The sequence below is a fragment of the Aethalodelphis obliquidens genome, unplaced genomic scaffold (assembly GCF_003676395.1).
Source record: "Aethalodelphis obliquidens isolate GAN/ISIS:26980383/991018 unplaced genomic scaffold, ASM367639v1 scaffold3, whole genome shotgun sequence".
NCBI classification, from domain to species: Eukaryota; Metazoa; Chordata; class Mammalia; order Artiodactyla; family Delphinidae; genus Aethalodelphis; species Aethalodelphis obliquidens.
The window spans coordinates 77,332,180-77,351,176 of NW_020837947.1; the positions used below are offsets into that span (position 1 = coordinate 77,332,180).

Below are 18,997 nucleotides of genomic sequence, written 5' to 3' on the forward strand. Positions count from 1 at the left end.
CAGTCACAGATTGGTGTAATTGTCCATCCGCTGTCAGTGGAAACGTTTAATTGGAATGTGTTGTCTCCCCTCGGCATGTCGATCGGCAGATGCGCATGGAACCGACAGTGACCGATGTGCAGCTGAGTGACCTCTTCCCCAATACTGAGTACGCGGTCACGGTCCAGGCCGCCCTTCACGACCTCACCAGCGACCCCTTCACTGCGAGGGAGGTCACCTGTAAGACGTCGCCAGTTCTTCTTCCCTTATTGCTGTGAATACAACACGCTCTTTAGGCTTCTTCTTTCACCCGCTCGTGCTAACGATAATTTTGATAATTTGTGTGTCAGTTGTAGGGTTATTACTTATGGCAATTTAATTTGAGAATTAAGGTTATTTCTGGACTTATGGCAGCATCTTAAATTGATTGTAAGATTCACATTTATTTTCCCATATTTTGAGATGTATCTTACAGTCAATGGTGTCTTACAATTGCGCTTGGTGAGGTGTCAATCAGGGAATAGAACATGAAATAACGATGCATCTTACAATCCATATTGTTACAGATCCATGAAATATTGTATATGGCATTGGTGAGAAGGGAATGTCGGGTGAGTGTAGTTTTGCAGGAAGACACTAGGTTTAAGATCAAGATGTTCTAAGTTCTTGTTGAAGTAGAAACTATGGCACACATGAATTTCTGTTTCTGTTAAGTAAATGAACTCAATCCCCAAACATACTGATCATCTACGACACTCCAGTCCTGTGCTTAGGTGTTGGGAATGTACTGATAAAAATGTAGGGCAGCGTGGAGGACCCGGACCCTTTCGTGGTTTGCACTTCTCTTGTGTGTATTGTTCAGCCCCTTTTGTGTTTCTGGTTTGCCTCACTAGCACTTAGGTGCTTTTTCTTGAAAAGTGACAGTGATTGCTCTTAGGATCCTGGCCTTACCCAGCCAGTAGTTTTGTTTCGTGCTTCTCGAGGTGGGCGTGCTGGGATTCTAAGTATGTCTTGGCTTAAATTTGGTGAGTCTCAGAACACATTTCGAAGGAAATTAAGAAGTTGGAAGAAACGTTCAAGGGGGAACGGTGTTGAGACAGAAGCATGATGAGGCAGAAAAGAGAAACCCCGCAAGGTGGAGCAGGATACAGTCACTGACAACAAATAATCATCTTTCATATGTCGGATCCTGTCTGGAGCTGGTGGTTTGCGGCAGTGGGTCGACGGCAGGTGGAGAGAGCAGGGAGTGGCTGAAAGACGAATGCGGCCATGGATTTAGATGTGGGGCTAGACTGCTGCAGTAGGGGAGGAGAGGGTACAGAGAGGGGCTGAGAGATGAAAACGTTGAAGGGATGGAGGTGCAGAAACATGGAAGTGGAGACAGAGATTCAGGAAGAGAGGTTTACAGACTTGAAAGGAGAGACAAAGGAAGTGGGTTAAAGAGGCAGCTCGAGAGAGTGAGATGCGTCTCATAGAACAAGAGAAAATCTCTCCATTAGTTATCCTCCTGGTCCTTTGTAAGGTAAAGCTTTGTTTGACTTGGTGAAAATTTATGATTTGGATTTTCTTCTCACCGTTTGGGCTCCTGTGGGTTTTCTTGTAAGCTTATTGGTTGCTTAATTTCGTCTCATCTTCATGCTTCACTCTTGTAACCATTTGTTTTTCTATCACGTTCTTCAGGAAGCGTGACTCATTTTGATTTCTATCTTAACCAACTTAAATATCTGATAAAGACACATGAGCTGTACATATATGGTGAATTATGATTTATTATAGCTGAGCAGCAAGTAAGAGCTTATTTAAATAGAGCGGGAGAAAGTTAACATATAAATGAGAAGTTAGAGTTGTGATAAAAATTTAAATTTATCCTGTTTTTAAAAAGCCTCCTTAAGAAGAATTCAGCTGTACCTGGTAGAATCAAAGTGCTTTTATCATCATAGCCAATTTGTTTAGTTACTTTGCTGCACACCTTTAAGTTTTCTCCAAACAACTTCTTGAAAGCTTGTGTGGATGCTTTAGAGCTTTTTGGCTGAGAACCACATCTGGCCCCAATTTCTCATGCATTTGCAGTGCCTTTGCCCAGTCCTCGAGATCTGAAACTCAGAGATGTGACTCACAGCACCATGAACGTCTTATGGGAACCTGCACCTGGAAAAGTGCGTAAATACATTGTTCGCTACAAAACACCGGAAGAGGATGCCAAAGAGGTAGGTTGAGATTAGAAGGGGTTTAGAAATATTTGTTTAGTCCTAGTAGGTTTAACAGAAGCATCTAAACAAGTATTATGTGTTTTGAATACTTGTCACTTTATGAACATAGTGTTGGAAACGTTATATATTTATAGAGCACTATTTGAATATTGGTAATATATTGGACTGTCTTGCATTTAGTTTGGAAATGTTTTGCTGTGTGATATTAATCCTAAAAACATCATCCCTTTGTAGATAAAGAGTTATAGAGTCTAGATGGCATTTCGCTCTCCTGCAGTTGCTTCATATGGTGCTCTGCATTCTACGAATTACTAAAACATGTCATAATAATGTTTCTAAAAATGAAAGCTAGCAAGGGGATGCAGGAAAGAAGAGGGGAAGTTTGTCAGGGAATGGGAAGATAGGACACTTGAGCAGGACAGAGAGAAAGTAGGAACATAATGTCAGAGGATTGTCCCTCTGGCTTTGAGCATGTTTGAGATGATGCTGAGATGGAGAGCTATTTCCAGGACAACCTGCTTCAAAGTGGAAGCAAACTGAGGAGCTTCACCAGCGAATGGGTTTAGAACGTATGTTTGCCTGAAGGGGCATTAATGTGAGAATCTCAGAGGCGTTTTTGGAAGCTAGAAGTGGTTTCTCTAAGCACCCAGTTACAGACTGTGCAGGTCATTTGGATTGTACACAAGCTAATTTATACCTGTGCACACACTCATTTCATTCTGGGTTTCAACGTCAAAAGCAGTGCAATGACCAGTGGGTCTAATCAGCTAATGCACAGGAGAATTTTTCCGAAATGAATCGCGCAGTGATACAAAGGGAGACGGGGAAGTGGGGGAAACGATTAGGTTGTTTGAATTCCTAGGCAGTCATCATTTACCAGACCCTAGTGCCAGATACAGCTCAGTACATACATTTTTTCCACTTTGGAAACATTTTAAATGATCTCCAATTCCTGGACTCTTATGCAAATTGGAAAACACTGCTGTTTTTTGTACCACAATTCTTATGCTCTTGTGCTGAGAGAGATAGCCAACAACAGAGGGATGTCAAAATTAAACTCTGTAAAAATAGTTCCACTGCTCTATTGTAGGTAGAGGTGGACAGGTCATGGGCCAGCACACCTCTTAAAGACCTCTTCTCACAAACCCGGTACACAGTCAGCGTGTCTGCGGTGTATGATGAAGGGGAGTCTCCCCCAGCGACTGCTCAGGAAACCACCCGTGAGTTGGTTTACGCTTTATGGATAATTGGAAGACAACACTGCATGCACGTGTCGCTGAACTATCTGGATTATTTCATTTCTTTAAAAAAAATTTTTTTTTTATTGGTGTATAGTTGATTGGCAATGTTGTGTTAGTTTCAGGTGTACAGTAAAGTGATTCAGTTATGCACACACACGCACATGCATGTACGTATTGCTTTTCAGATTCTTTTCCCTTATAGGTTATTACAAAATACTGAGTATAGTTCTCTGTGCATTTCTTAATGTTATTTTTGCCAGAATTTAATAATGTTTGGGTTCATAGATTTCTTCCCATCTTCTATCTCTATGTCCATTCCTTTTATGATAATTTCTTTCCTATTATTCTACCAGCCACTGTCACTAATTCATCTTCCAGATACTTAACCAGGGTGTGTGTGTGTGTGTGTGTGTGTGTGTGTGTGTGTGTGTGTGTGTGTAAGGGGGTGGGGAGAAAGCATATTGGACGTTTTCTCTGGAAAGCATGCATTAGTTATCAATTTATTTTGAGATCTTACTATATGTAAAGTGCTATCAGGGCTAACAAAATATAAGCATCTTTGCACTCAGTAGTATTCCATTGTGAAGATAAAAAGTAACAATACATGGGATCATGTAAGGAAGGTGAGTTACATGGCACTCAGAGGAAGGGGAGATTCCACAGTGGGAAGGTGGAAGAATACAGGGCACCTGCAGGGGCCCCATCTTCCCTGCTCCATTCTGGGCCACCTCAAGGGATGTCGCTTTCTCTCCTTCTCATGCTGCTTCCATAGCATTTAACCCAATTCTTATTGCCTGTTGGTCTTTTCCTATCTATTCTACTTCCCCCTGGCCCCTTCCTCATGAAGGCACAAACATATTTATTTTGCTCAATTTTGAGTCTCTAGTTTCTCACTCAGTGCTCAGCACAGCATTTCCTAATTAAATGGTGGTTAAGAAATTGAGGTCTAGAGCCAGCAGGGTTCCCCAGAAATATAATGGGAGCCACAGAGGTAACTCAAACTTTTCTAGAAAATAGAAAAGGTGAGGAGAAAAATGAATTTTAATAATGTGTTTTATTCAGCCCAGTGTATCTAAAATGTTAGCATTTCAACATTTATCAGTATACTAATTATTTATATTTCACATTTGTTTTTGGTAGTAATTTTTTTGCAATCCGGTGTGTCTTAATTTACACTTTTCGCACATCTCAATTCAGATGCCACATTTCAAATGCTCAATAGCTACCTGTGGCTGGTGGCTCCCATGGTGGACAGCACAGGGAGTCTAGAGAATTTAAATGACTTGCCCAGCCTCACCCAGGAAGCTAGTGGTGAGGGATCAGTGCTATAGTCCAGAACTTTACTTCCTATCCAGCAACTCCCTCACCAGAGGCTCAGGAGCTTCTCCTTCAGTGCCCAGCTGGTCTATACATGATCAAGGCATCTTGTCAAATTTCACAGCCTCCTCCTTAACTTCAGACAGTATCCACTTCTGCTCTTTTCTTACCATGTGAAATCTCTTAGCAACTTTAATAACCTTCTTGGCATCAGTTCTTTCCTGGAAGGGTAGTGGCTAGAGATGAAAATTTGTCCGTATGAGCAGGCTGACAGATGTTCATAAATACAGCAGGAATTTAAAGGGAAGTAAAGGAACAATAAAGGGCAGAAAAAGTCAGGAAGAAAGCCTAGTCAAAGCCTGTCATTTAATATATACTAAATTAATACTTGTTTTTAATCCTTAGGATTTCCTAAGAACTTTTAGATACATCCAAAGTGCACCCTTAATGGTCGGTTTGTTTTGCAGTTGTGCTTGTGAAAGTGGTATTATCTCAATGGGCCTTTTCATTGTAACTATTAGAAACAAATTTTTGGTGGCTCTGGCTTTTGTGTAGTTGGCTTTGGTTACCAGGAGATAGAGAAATAATTGACAATGAAAGCTCAGAAGTGGTGTCAGACGTTCCAAATTGCTTGTGCTGCAAACCAGCTGCAGTGCCTGGTCAACAGAAGGGCTCTTAGTTGGGATTTCAGCCATCATCAGCACTGCAGGGCTGGTCCTGTCTCTGAATAGAGTTGATACAGTCAGCTTCACATTGTGTGTAAGGTTAGTGATCTGCAGGAAAAGCTTATGCGTGGATTACTTAGATCATAAGATTTCATGGGCCATGAAGGTCCATGAAGTCTCTGATATTATGGGCTAAAGTTTGTGCTTCTGTACTGCTGTGCAAAAGAGTCCAGGGTTTTCCTTAGATTCTCAAAAAGTGGGAGGGACAAAACGATGAAGAACCACCGTGTTAGAACAGTATGACTAAACGGTACCTTTAAAAAAAAATCACCATTTTAATAGACGGGAAGTAGTCTGTTACAGCCATAAAATGCTTGCAGTTTTCAGGGCTCTCTCTCATATTTACTTTCAAATGAACTGAATTGGTTAGATACTTGGTTCTAAGCAAGGTTGTCAGCCAGTTTTCCCATGTCCGTTAAAAACAGAACAAGGCAGTTTTATTATATTAAGTTTGGGAATCACATCGAAAAACAGTCGTGCCTTTTCTCGTGACAGGCACTGTGCCAGCCCCAACAAACCTACAGATTACTGAAGTAACACCAGAGAGCTTCAGAGGGACTTGGGATCACGGAGCTTCGGATGTGTCTCTCTACAGAATCACCTGGGCACCTTCCGGAAGCACAGATAAGATGGAGGTAGTGTTAACTCTTTTTTGCTCTCTCTCTTTTTTGAGATCGCATTTCATTATAGGGACTCTTGTTTGAAATGTGTATTACCTCTGTTGACTGAAAAGCATCCTTCCCTACTAGTGACTTTTGAGCTCATGGCGTGCCTCAAAGCAGGAGGAATATCTGGCTAAATGATGTCAACCAACTGCCATGGAGTGCATGATGTAGCCGGTGACTTAACCTTGTGTGGGTTTGTTGTTTCTTCCTCTTTCCCTAAGACCATCCTAAATGGAGATGAGAATACTTTGGTGTTTGAAAACCTGAACCCGAACACTCTCTATGAAGTTTCTATTACTGCCATTTATCCCGATGAGTCAGAAAGCGATGACCTGACTGGCAGCGAGCGCACAAGTAGGTGTTCAGCCTTCAGTAGGACATTGTTATCTTAAAATGAACAGAATAGAGCTATGCCTATATTCGTAATATTTCCCCATATTCTGTTTTTTGTAGTGCGTTTGATACCCTTAACAACACAAGGTAAGAATTTGCTGATTGTACGGATGACCAAATAATGAATGAATGAATGAAAAATAACACAAAATCCATTGCAAACAGGCCTTCTGCTTTTAAGTCGTAAGGTGTTGATTGGGGCCTCTTTTAAACAGGTCTTTCTCAAAAATCTTTGCTCTTTGCTACTATTTGTTGAGGAGTCATTTGAGAGTCAATGACCATCATTTACCGTCAGGTCAAATTTAGTTCTAAACCTAGGGGCAAGACGGGAATAAAGACACAGACCTACTAGAGAATGGACTTGAGGATATGGGGAGGGGGAAGGGTAAGCTGGGATGAAGTGAGAGAGTGGCATGGACATATATACACTACCAAACGTAAAACAGATAGCTAGTGGGAAGCAGCTGCATAGCACAGGGAGATCAGCTTGGTGCTTTGTGACCACCTAGAGGGGTGGGATAAGGAGGGTGGGAGGGAGATGCAAGCGGGAGGAGACATGGGGATATATGTATAGTATAGCTGATTCACTTTGTTATAAAGCAGAAACTAACACACCACTGTAAAGCAATTATACTCCAATAGAGATGTTAAAAAAAATTTTAGTTCTAAGCCTAGAAGTATAGAGCTCTCTTGATTTCCTGGGGAACAGTGCATATTTGTGGGAGGGGCATTCTCCAGTGTGTTTACTCTGTTTCTCAACAATCCTTTTTCAGCTCCAAAAAGTGGCCCACGGAACCTTCAGGTGTACAATGCAACTTCTAACAGCTTGACTGTCAAGTGGGATCCTGCTAGCGGTCGTGTGCAGAAATACAGAATCACCTATCAGCCTTCCGCAGGGGAAGGCAATGAACAAACGGTAATTCATTTTGAAAAAACGTGACTTGGATAAGTTCTACCCTCTCCGTCTCAAAGCCCTCTCACTCCCAGTGTTTAGTTAGTCACACTTACTGTTTTGAGAGTTGCAAGATTTACTGTATTGCATGGAATTTTTTGGCTTCATCCCTAATGGAGCCTCACAGCATCAGGCATGTGCTTCCATGCATTCATGTTTTCCTTAAAAACTATTAGGCACGGGTCATCCATGAAAATAGCTAGATTTCTGACTCTATTTGTATTTTCATTTCTTACATCTCTAACTTGATCAAGTGTTGAGAGTTTGCTAAACTTCCATTATTCTAATTTTTCTGTTTTTTGCATGTCATAAGGTATCTTCTAGATCTGATGTTTCTACATCTGGGTATCTGTTCAACCTAACCTATACTATTTATCACTTTTACATTTATCCAAATGGAGGTTCCTGAGAAGGACTGTAGGACTACTGTAAACTCGGCTTTCATCTTCTTTTTCTTCCCAGCCTTCCCCTATTTAACAAGAACCCTTATCCATTTACCTTGCTTACTTTAGTTGTCTGTCTTTGAACCTTCTTCAGCTTTGTTGTATGAGATGTGTGATCAGAGCTGCACACATTACCCTGAGTCAGGAAGCAGCATGATTTTTACACAGATAGGGCGATGCTTTCTGATTTATTTCAAATACCTCTTTTGGTGAGGTCTAGCATTCTGTTGACTGTTGGGGGCTGTGATGTTTCCTCATGTTGCCTTAGAGAGAGTGAGTTATTAACTTTTAATTGTCTGACTCTCTGAGCTCCAGCAAATGGGTCATACCTCTTCCCAGTTTAGAGGTGTTAGCAGAGGTAGATGCTGGCAGTGGTTAAAGGTCTCTGAACCTGCACGGGAAGTGGGTTTAGCTGAACTAATGCTCTTGTGAGCTGCTGTGTTGAGGTTTCCATAGATCTAGACTTAGGTAGTGTGATACATTTGGATTAAGAATTTCTTATAGTTTATCAATAGTGAACTAAGTACCAAGTGTCATCAACTGGCTTTTATATAAAATAAGACACATTGGATGGACTGATAATTTAATGGCAGAAACAGAACTTTCGTCTGTGCCAGGCCAGATTTAGGCAAAGCTTGTCCTTAGCATTTCTGTTCTTGGTGATACTGACCATCCAGCTGCTGCCCTGGGTCTCTCTTTCCTGTCTCTCAGCTGTTTGTTATAATTAGAAGGCGTCTCATAAACTTATCCTCTGTACAGTATTAGCTGATAAGCCCTTAAGGTCTGTTATTCTTAAGGATATTTGCATTTTAATGCTGGTCTACGAAATAGTCAAAGCAATGAATCACTGATGCTGGCATATTTTGGAGAGCTGGATGGGAGAAGCAGGCACACACCATTCTGCTTCCTCCTGAGGCTAGTTCTACTAAGTGGATGCTTTCAGATTTGTTAAGTATCAAATACATTGATACTTTGTTCTCATAACCTCAAATACTAAATTTGTTTGAATTAGCCACTGTGGTTCAATTTGCCCCTATTGAGGGGGCTTCACTGAGGTTTTCTCTGAAACGCAGACTGCTTGAGTGGATGCGTGCTAAGTGGGAAACATCTGGACCCACCATCCACATGTGGACTCGTGGGCAGCATGCCATTTTCATGCGCTTTTAATTAGTGTGGCATAAACATCTGAATTTGGTAGACCGTTAACAAATCATACAAATTTCCTTTCAGCAAGATAACTAGATGGCCTTAAGCAATGAATAAAACCCTTCAAACTCTGTAATCAGAGGATATTGAAAAAGCCTCATACCACAAGGCTGGAATCCTGAGTGTGGCCTGGCAGAGTGTCCTGTCACGTAGTTTACAGAGCTCATGCTGTTAGGGGGGCAGTTTTTGAGGGGGAGAAAACCAAACGCTTTAGATCTTTTGCTGAATCATTTAAATATGTTTCTAAAGCAAATAAAAAACATCTGTAAAAAGGTGAGAATAATACTTAATGGTGCAGAGCCTCTACTATTGTGCAATTCTTTGCTATCTCAAAGTTCCTTTGCAGCTCACTTATGATAAATGCCTTTTTGGGGAGGAGATCTGTGAAATGTGTTTTGGATGAAATTTCACAGTGCTGGCGGCTAGCAAGTTGAAATATCTTTGTAAGGTCACCAGTTTAAGGCTTAAAATCCTTTTTATGATTGAAAGTGCATATTTTGCATTTAAAATTATACCCTAAGATACATTTTCAGGTTTCACTCCGGGACCTGTTTCCAGATCTTGGCAAAGGTCTCAAACAGCTCCCCTGTAGAAAGAGCTTTTTCTAACAGATTAGTGAGATGGAGCGAGCAAGGCTTACACTTATCCCTGTTTTACTCAAGACCATGGTAGGAGGACGGCAAAACAGTGTGCTCCTACAGAAGCTGAAGCCCGACACTCCTTACACAATCACTGTGTCCTCCCTGTATCCAGATGGTGAAGGCGGTCGCATGACAGGAAGGGGCAAGACCAGTAAGTGAACCCAGTCTCCCACGGCTTTTTTTTGTTTTTTGTTTTTTTCCTGTACGCGGGCCTCTCACTGTCGCGGCCCCTCCCATCGCGGAGCACAGGCTCCGGACGCGCAGGCCCAGCGGCCATGGCTCACGGGACCAGCCGCTCCGCGGCATGTGGGATCCTCCCCGACTGGGGCACGAACCCGTGTCCCCTGCATCGGCAGGCGGACTCCCAACCACTGCGCCACCAGGGAGGCCCTCCCACGGCTTTTTAAATAACGTTCACGGGGATGGAATCACATCTTTCTCTGGAAACCCTGGGGTGACGCAGCCTTTTGCTAATCTTTTAAAATGCATGTTAATAATGATCTTAATTGTTTTTTAACATCCTTACTTGGAGTCATCTGTCTCTGTTCAAGGAAGACGTTTATTACTTTCTAGGATAAAACAAACAAAAACCGCTCAGGGGCCAAAATCTCTCTGGAGAGATGAGACATGTGTCAGATGATCACAGACATTCTTTCCCTTATTCAGGACTGCAGCAAATATTTGTGGGGTGGGGAGACATCAGTGAACCTGTGTTTTGTGAGCGCTGGGTTGTTAGGACCACACTGTGATGTGCTTTCCGTGCATTTCAGAACCTTTGAATACCGTGAGGAACCTCAGAGTGTACGACCCTTCCACCAGCACTTTGAACGTTCGCTGGGACCACGCAGAGGGCAGTCCTCGCCAGTACAAGCTCTTCTACGCACCCACAGCAGACGGTCCGGAGGAACTGGTACTTATTTCCTGTAGGGAAAAAAAGCACGTTTGTTTTAGCTGTAGCCGAACGATTGCAAAGTGGAGCTAAAGAGTTAACCAATTTACCTTAGTGCTGAAGAAGTTCATATTCATTCGGTAGGACTTGACAGAGGGTGGTAGGTTGGTGTCTTGTGCCTGGGTGATCAGGGAGTTTTTGCTTGGCGTTGGGGCTAGGGGAAATAATCATTTCAGGGAGTTCTGAGAGGGAGCCTGGGGTGAGTGCAGAGAAGTCTTCAGAAACTCTTATAACAGTCCGTCTGGGGGCGCATCATTACATCCCAATATTATAGAACTTGCTTCTTGGTTTGGTCTTGAGTTAATATTTTGAGTATTATATTATTCGAAGTATTATTTCTTTTACAAGTTTTTCAAATCAGATACTTTACATTTTATTAAAATCTTTAGGTTCCAATCCCTGGGAATACCAATTATGCCATTCTTAGGAATCTGCAGCCAGATACCGCATACACTGTTACAGTAGTTCCCGTGTATTCTGAAGGTGATGGAGGACGCACATCAGATACTGGAAGGACATGTAAGTAAGAAGGCAGAAAAATATCGCTTTTTCATGATACGTTTTGCTTTTCCATGTAAAGGCCATATAGGCCCATTGAAGACAATTTGGAAAGTTCATGATAGAGCAAAAACATAAAAATTACCCATAGTTTACCATCCAAACGCCACCAACTGTTAATATTTTAGTGTATGAAATAAAAGGTTATAATGGCATTCTTCTTCTGAAATGATAATTTCAGGATTTATAAATGTGTGTGTTATCACCAGTATTCCGTTTCACTCACAAAAGTTCATGAGCTTTGCTTTGTGCCTTATAAATTTGTGTGAAGCAGTGTTTTGTAATTGGCTTTTGCAGTGTCAATTGTTGAAATCTGTTCGTCACATTACTTGATCGCACATTTCTCTGGTTTGCTGATGAAGTGCTTTCTGGCGCTGAAAATCTGTGTGCTTTCATTTGCCATTAACATCTTGAGAAACCAGCGTATAGTGGTTTTACAATTCTTTCTAGTACTGCTTAAAGGCTTTGGGGCATACCTATAAATATTTCTTTGGCTCTAAAAATACACTTGCTGATGGCTAAAAGAGAGCAAATACAGATGACTTCTTTTGGTAAAAGATTAGCGGTCTGGAAAGATGATGTTATTGGCTAAACTAGAGTTTGGGGTTAATACATGGATTTAATTTGCATGTTTTCTAAGTCCCTATTGGGGCAGTTAACTGAGAACTGAGTGTATCTTTTCTCCCTCCTTTTGCCTTTTCTTTTAATCACAGAAGACATTCGGTATCTATTTGTTGAATGAGAAGGAATGAATGGGTGAATGTAGCTGATGGAATTAGATGGCTTCATCGGTGTTGTCAGTTTTCACCTTGAAGGCAGAGCTATGAAATCCTCTTCTCTATCTCTCCATTACCTGTGTTGGAAAACTGAAGCTTCTTGTCCCTTGCGCCTTGTTTGTTTATGGCCAACCCAGTGCTATTATCGTACTTTCACTAGCTTGTTTTTATTGGCAACAACTTTGCTTCCATATAGACCAAGGACATAGTTGGCTAATTTTGACTACATTTGGATTTGCAGAATTTTCATCTGCTTTTGGGTGCAGATAATTAGAAGTTTAAGGAGGACAGTATTTTATCCTGTTAACAGAGTAGAAGTTTTGGAGAAGTGATAGCAAAAGCTTGACATGTATAAACAGATGTAAGAAATATGTGTTGGCTTTTCTTTCCTCAGTGGTGAGAGGGCTGGCAAGAAACGTCCAAGTGTACAATCCAACGCCAAACAGCCTGGACGTTCGCTGGGGCTCGGCGCCGGGGCCGGTGCAGCAGTACCGCGTCGTGTATTCGCCCCTGACTGGCCAGAGACCCTCGGAATCTGTAAGTCATGCTGTCGTCGTAGAGCTCGACAGAAGAATGCTGTCGATTTTACTGTGCCTCCTGCTTTAGTTGCCGGCCCGGAACAATAAGTCAGTTGGTGTGGTACCTACCGGGTCTCCTGGAAGCTTCCTTTCCTGATGAGCTAAGGCTCAAGTTTGTGTCCTGTTCGGTTGCCTGTGAGGATGCAAGCCACGGGCCTGCCCATGTGTAATGCCTAAATGATTGCTTTTGATGAACTAAAGTAAGTGTATTAACTAGAGGGTCAGTTAGCAAAAATGAGTTTTGGAAAAATGCAAATTAGCTATATAAGTTAAAAACCCCAGCAGTGGATGCAAATCATTGCTAGACCTTGTCAGTCTGGGCTTTTGTTGTAACATACAAGTCTTTGTTATGAGAATACCTTAAAGTTTGCCTTCATTGGCTCTTAACAAGTTGCCCAATCTATCTTCAGTCCCTAGTACTGTGCAGTTTTCTAAGTAGATTAATAATTTTGAGATCAGAAATTTCTAATTGGACAAGGGATAGAACACCTATGGGGAAGTACATTTATAGACTAATTTAATTTACAAGTCTTTACCAAAATAAACAATGACAATGAACAAAGGTAAACAAGTGAGGAGCGATAGATGTGTTCTGTAAGAATATTGATTTGTATGTCCCTGTGTATGGTACGACACATTCAGACAGTACTGCCCTTATCCATTGCATGGAGTAGCTTTCTATTTTACCAGTGTGTGTGTGTGTGTGTGTGTGTGTGTGTGTGTGTGTGTGTGTGTGGTCCCTTTTCTTATGTGTATCTAACATTCGGGATGCTTTTGGGTAGCTCTCATGAGCCCTGGATGTTGTATTTGAGAACCTTTATCATGAACACAAATGGGAGATAGTTGAAGTTACTAAGCATCAAGTATGAGCTAACTTTTTTGGAGAGGAAATTTCTGAGGATAAATTGCCCTTAACAGTGTGGCTTGGACAGACCTTACGAGGTAGCACAGAAGGTGGTTTCTGCTGTGCTGGGCTCAGCCTTTTACTGTAAACATTATGATGCGGACTAATAGAAGACTCGGTAAGCACTTGGGCTGTGGTCAAGCAGAATCTGGTGTGTCCTCCCCTCCAGATCGTGGTGCCGGGAAATACCCGCACGGTGCACTTGGAGCGGCTGATTCCGGACACACCCTATTCCGTGAACATCGTTGCCCTCTACTCGGATGCAGAGGGGACTCCCAGCCCCGCCCAGGGCCGCACGTGTGAGGCGGAAATCCTTTCTCCACCGGGTTCCCTTGTGACTTGGGGCAGGAGGCCTGGGGGGTGGTGGTGGTGAGTGAGGAGTGTGGGGAATCGCCTCTACCTTGTGCAGGTGAGGGGAGCGCTTGGGTTGCCCACAGTCACGTTCAGCCTGGAACCCTGGGGCCACGACTGCCCTCCCAGCTGAGTGACATCGTTTGGCCGTTTTCTCATCTGGTACCCCAGTTAAGGAGGGGTTTCTTCCCTTCTTCTGCCTGCGATGGGTCTTCTCACCAACTGGGCACTTTGGAAGTGTTAGGGCACGGCCTCTCTGTTTCATTAAACAGGAGGTGCTTATAGCAGTTAAAATAATCCCTTTCTCTCCCAGTCTGTACTTTCACGTTCAAACCTAACTCTCTGTCACTGGAAGTTCAGCATGTAATCGTAGCTCTGAATGCAGCACTTTCTATTGGTTATGGTTTCACATTAGAGCCGTAGATGTGTATTTCATCATAAGGGAGTGAGCAACCCAGAGAGTCGTGAAGTACCGGGGTACAGTTACTCTGCCCTGGGTCCCGTTCTTTCATGCCCCTCCCTCCACCCCTGTGTCCACTATGGTCACAGACAGGAAACTAACTCTGTTGTATTTATTTATTTAGTACCACGAAGTGGACCAAGAAATCTGAGAGTCTTTGGGGAGACAACCAACAGCCTCTCGGTAGCCTGGGACCACGCTGATGGGCCGGTTCAGCAATACAGGATCATTTATTCTCCCACAGTTGGTGACCCAATTGATGAATATGTGAGTTGGTTACTCATTCATTTGAGCATTTTGAAATCTCTTACCTGGTTGGAGGGTGAAAGGAGGCTTTCTTCTTTAGGAAGTGCTGTGATTACAGTTGAGTCTTTCTCTGATGTGATATTGGGGCCACCTGCACGATCAGTATCTTTGGGCTCATTTCTCTTCTAAACACAGGTTGAAAAATTATCTTATCTCATAAAAATGTGTATTTCTAACTATCTAATTATACCATAGGAACTGAGTCGGTGAAACATGATACCTATTATTCTGAGCTACCTAACTTCATGTTCTAGTTATGTGACTCTAAATCTTAACTTTTTTTTTTTTTTTTTTTTTTGCGGTACGCGGGCCTCTCACTGTCGTGGCCTCTCCCGTTGCGGAGCACAGGCTCCGGACGTGCAGGCCCAGTGGCCATGGCTCACGGGCCCAGCCGCTCCGCGGCATGTGGGATCTTCCCGGACCGGGGCACGAACCCGTGTCCCCTGCATCGGCAGGCGGACTCTCAACCACTGTGCCACCGGGGAAGCCCCAAGCTCCTATTTTTATTAATCAGAAACCCATGTAACTGCCATTTAAGAGTTTCTGATCAAGATGGGATAAGCGGTATTACCACACTTAGTTTGCCAAAGCAGAGAAGCTCCTGCTTTAGTGTTTATTCAGCCTTGCCATGGACAAATACACAATTTCCCATCACTTTCTGGAAACATTAAAGATGTAATTTCCCTCCCAATTCACCATTTGGAATTAGGGGACTCCACGCTGGAATTCATGGTTTAAGTGATCCCTGCTTTTTGTAGAAGCAAAGCATAGAGTTGGAAAAAAGACTGAGAGGTCTGTCTGGTTCATTTGCTCTTCGTGGGGGCAGCTGAATGTATTTTCCATTTCTTCTTTTTCCCCTAATTAATATTAGCAAAACTGATACTTTTTTTTAATATAAATTTATTTATTTTACGTTTGGCTGCGCTGGGTCTTCGTTGCTGCACGCGGGCTTTCTTTAGTTGCGGCGAGCTGGGACTACTCTTCGTTGAGGTGCGCGGGCTTCTCATTGTGGTGATTTCTCGTTGTGGAGCGCAGGCTCAGTAGTTGTGGCTCGCAGGCTGAGTAGTTGTGGCTCACGGGCTTAGTTGCTCCGCGGCGTGTGGGATCTTCCCGGACCAGGGTTCGAACCTGTGTCCCCTGCATTGGCAGGCGGATTCTTAACCACTGCACCACCAGGGAAGCCAAAACTGATGCTCTCGAGGACAGAAACTGAGTCCGCTTTTGCTCCCCAGTGGGCTCCCAGTGGCTGGTACCACACCTGGCCCACGGTGGGCACAGGGTGCCCATTTGTGGAAGGAGTCCCACGCAACTGACACACATGGAGGAGTGGGGAAGGAAGGGAGCGCAGTGGTGCTCAGTCACGTGTGTGGAGGTGCTGTACGAGATACTGCCTTTCATCCTCACGGCTTCCATCCTTCCTTCTGAGATGCTGAGCTACAAGACTGGGAGGTGGCTGATGCGGGATTTGAGCTGAGACCTGCCCGACTCTAAAACCATTTCCCTTGCTGCACAGTGGTAGACAGTTTGCCTCGCCCTGAGCATTGTGCAAGAAAAAGAAACGATGAAGAAAACACTCCTGTTTATGGGAATACATACAAAAGTATTGATCTGGAAGTCCTCTAGCTGATGATAACTCATAATTTAACTTCCCCTGCAGACCACTGTCCCAGGCAGAAGAAACAACGTAATGCTACAGCCCCTGCAATCTGATACCCCATATAAAATTACTGTTATTGCTGTTTATGAAGATGGAGATGGTACTCATTTGACAGGAAATGGAAGAACTGGTAAATGTCTTAAACCTTTTATAATCTTTAAATTTGGTCATATTTGAGTATACACATCTCAGACACTCCATTAATACTGCATTAACATTTGTATTAGGTATTGAATCTTGTCAGAATGATATGACAACGGAATGTGTTATTAACTTTTTAAAGGTCCACTGAAAGAAGGAAAATGAGACACAAATCTGCATATTTTGCTTTGCTTGAGATAGTTTTATTCTTTGGAAAACAACTGCTTAGTCACTGAATAATGTTTTAGTTTGTGTGGTATCAGTTAAGGCTGTAGCTGTTAACTCAGTCAATTAAGTGTTCAGCAAAAAAGACCCCATCACCATAGAATCTTAAGTCATGGAAAAGAAGCAGGATGATTGGGAATCATCTTCTGTCTTTACAAATTTAGCTTTTTTTAAAAATTATTTTTTCTATTGTACTAATGGATTACCAGGGTTCAGGCCCCTTTTCTAGCCTGCGTGGGTAGCAGTTTCTTATGGTTTAGATCAAAAGTTCTCTAATTTGGTTGCTGGAATCATCTGAGGACCTTTAAAAAGGCTTATGCCTGTACGCCACCCCGAGAGATGCTGATGTTAATGGTCTAGACATGGTCCAGACCTGCTGAAGTTCTAGTGCGCAGCCAAAGTTGAGAGTCCCTGGCTGAGCGTGAAGGTGGGTTGGGCCATGGGTCCGCTGGGTTCCGTTACTGGGAGACATGGGTAAGACACTTCTCCACTTCGTTCAGCAAAAATCCACTTAAGTAACATGATTTCAGTCTCCTTGCTACACTTAGTTGCCCAAACTCTTTTTCTACTTAAATGATCTTGACAACATTACAGGATTTGGGAGAGGTAACATTTGAAAACTCCTGAGAGAAAAGCAGGACCAGAGTGTTTCAGCTCAGTCTTTGGAGGCTGAGGAATTTGTATATTTATTGACACCTGTTGTCTACAGGACTGAGTCAACACAGACTCCATCTAGCGACTCAAGATGATTTTAATTTAACAGCTTCCCATTTTCACTCTTCCCTTAGGTTTCAGAATATATTTTGGTATTTTTCTGGAGGAAATGCTGTATTTCAGAAATCTGTGCTTAATCAAGAACATACAAAAATCTCTACTAGATCTTTAGTTTTCTAGGAAGGGCCAAAGCCGATTCTGGCTTCTCTTGTAAAAAAGTTTTTGAAGTTAAGTCCTTATTTGTGTAATGCTGTGAATAAAAACTCAGTGGCTGACTAACAGGCTACCGCACAGCATTGATCTAATAGGGGATAGAGTTGGGTAGTACTCTGGAGGTGTGAGGATTTACTCTAGGTTATGTTGGTAGAGGTTATAGTGGTGCTGGGGAAGAACCTCGTTTTGGTCACTAGCTAGCTGTGTGGTCTTGGGCAAATCATATCTTATTTTTGTGATAAGATGGTTGGATTAAATAGTCTATAAATCATTTTTGTGGCTCTAACAATCTGTGATCTATAACATTCAAAAAAATGGTATGAGATCTCTTTTACTTTTTATAATTCTGAATCCAATTCTAGAAATCACCGGTTCCTGAGTCCATTTGATTTGCTGTTTAAATTTGGAAAACTACTAAGCTTTCTGTTGAACATTTCAAGACCTTTTAATTGTTTTCTGGAGCGGGACAATATGGGATATTATTAATTTGCTCTCATGAGGCTGCACTGTCAATATTCATGGTCAATACTCATAAAGTTCTGTGCTCTCTCCTCGTTTGTCAATAAAAGGTCAGTAACGTGTGCCAATATTTGTTTTCAGTGGGATTACTTCCTCCTCAGAACATACACATCTCAGATGAATGGTATACGAGATTCAGAGTGTCCTGGGATCCTTCACCATCTCCCGTTCTTGGATATAAAATTGTGTATAAGCCAGTGGGTAAGGAAGCACCTTTATCATCTTAGAAATGCATTGGAGGGTTATTTGTGCATGAGGGTGTTCTTTGTTGCATCCCCCACGATTAGATTCTCCTGATAGCTCAGTTATCACATCAAGTCCTCTCCTACCAGAGGTAACGTTTCTGGAAATAGTATTTAAGCCAATGCTCTAAAGTATCATTGTTACTATGGGTTTAGATGCAACTCCCATTAATCTGCATGGCAAAAACGTCTGATCTGGTTCATAAAATTGCACAAATTGAAGCTGTGATCAGACAACCTATATGTTATTATGATTGTGAAAGAATGAGTACTTAATTAGTATAAACTTGTGTATTTTTCCCATTAGGTCAAGGTATTATTCCATTTGGGGCATGTGCATTTTAGTTTATTCACGACAGGCTTTCTTTTGGCTTCCCACGGACACTTTCACCTAAATGGACATCCCCTCTATTAAATTATTCGCCATCTGTGTTTCCATCTTCTGTCTATATGTTTAGCAAAATGGAAGCAAAATACTTTTATAGTAAATTTGCTGGGGTATCTTCCATGCACCCAGGAAGGATGTGAACTAGAAAAAAATAAAGGAGAGAAGGCAAGTGTAAGGATATGTGAGCCTGTGTAAGAAATGGAGAGGGAACTTCAAGGTGGAGGACTTTCAGTAACCACACTGC

At 42.4% G+C, this 18,997-nt stretch overlaps 1 protein-coding gene across 3 annotated transcripts in view; it reads left to right on the plus strand.

Moving 5' to 3' along the window:
- COL12A1 (collagen type XII alpha 1 chain) overlaps positions 1 to 18,997 on the plus strand; it is a 114,827-nt gene that overhangs the window by 50,097 nt on the left and 45,733 nt on the right. For 2 of the 3 annotated variants that reach the window (XM_027092305.1, XM_027092322.1), the window contains exons 25-39: positions 90 to 219; positions 2,050 to 2,186; positions 3,280 to 3,409; positions 5,968 to 6,107; positions 6,359 to 6,491; positions 6,591 to 6,617; positions 7,304 to 7,446; positions 9,794 to 9,923; positions 10,543 to 10,682; positions 11,111 to 11,240; positions 12,450 to 12,592; positions 13,707 to 13,836; positions 14,473 to 14,615; positions 16,312 to 16,441; positions 18,205 to 18,324. In XM_027092305.1, the coding sequence (XP_026948106.1) occupies positions 90 to 219; positions 2,050 to 2,186; positions 3,280 to 3,409; positions 5,968 to 6,107; positions 6,359 to 6,491; positions 6,591 to 6,617; positions 7,304 to 7,446; positions 9,794 to 9,923; positions 10,543 to 10,682; positions 11,111 to 11,240; positions 12,450 to 12,592; positions 13,707 to 13,836; positions 14,473 to 14,615; positions 16,312 to 16,441; positions 18,205 to 18,324 (1,906 nt within the window). The remainder of the gene's footprint in view (positions 1 to 89; positions 220 to 2,049; positions 2,187 to 3,279; positions 3,410 to 5,967; positions 6,108 to 6,358; positions 6,492 to 6,590; positions 6,618 to 7,303; positions 7,447 to 9,793; positions 9,924 to 10,542; positions 10,683 to 11,110; positions 11,241 to 12,449; positions 12,593 to 13,706; positions 13,837 to 14,472; positions 14,616 to 16,311; positions 16,442 to 18,204; positions 18,325 to 18,997) is intronic. The other variant, XM_027092313.1, reaches the window with a different exon arrangement.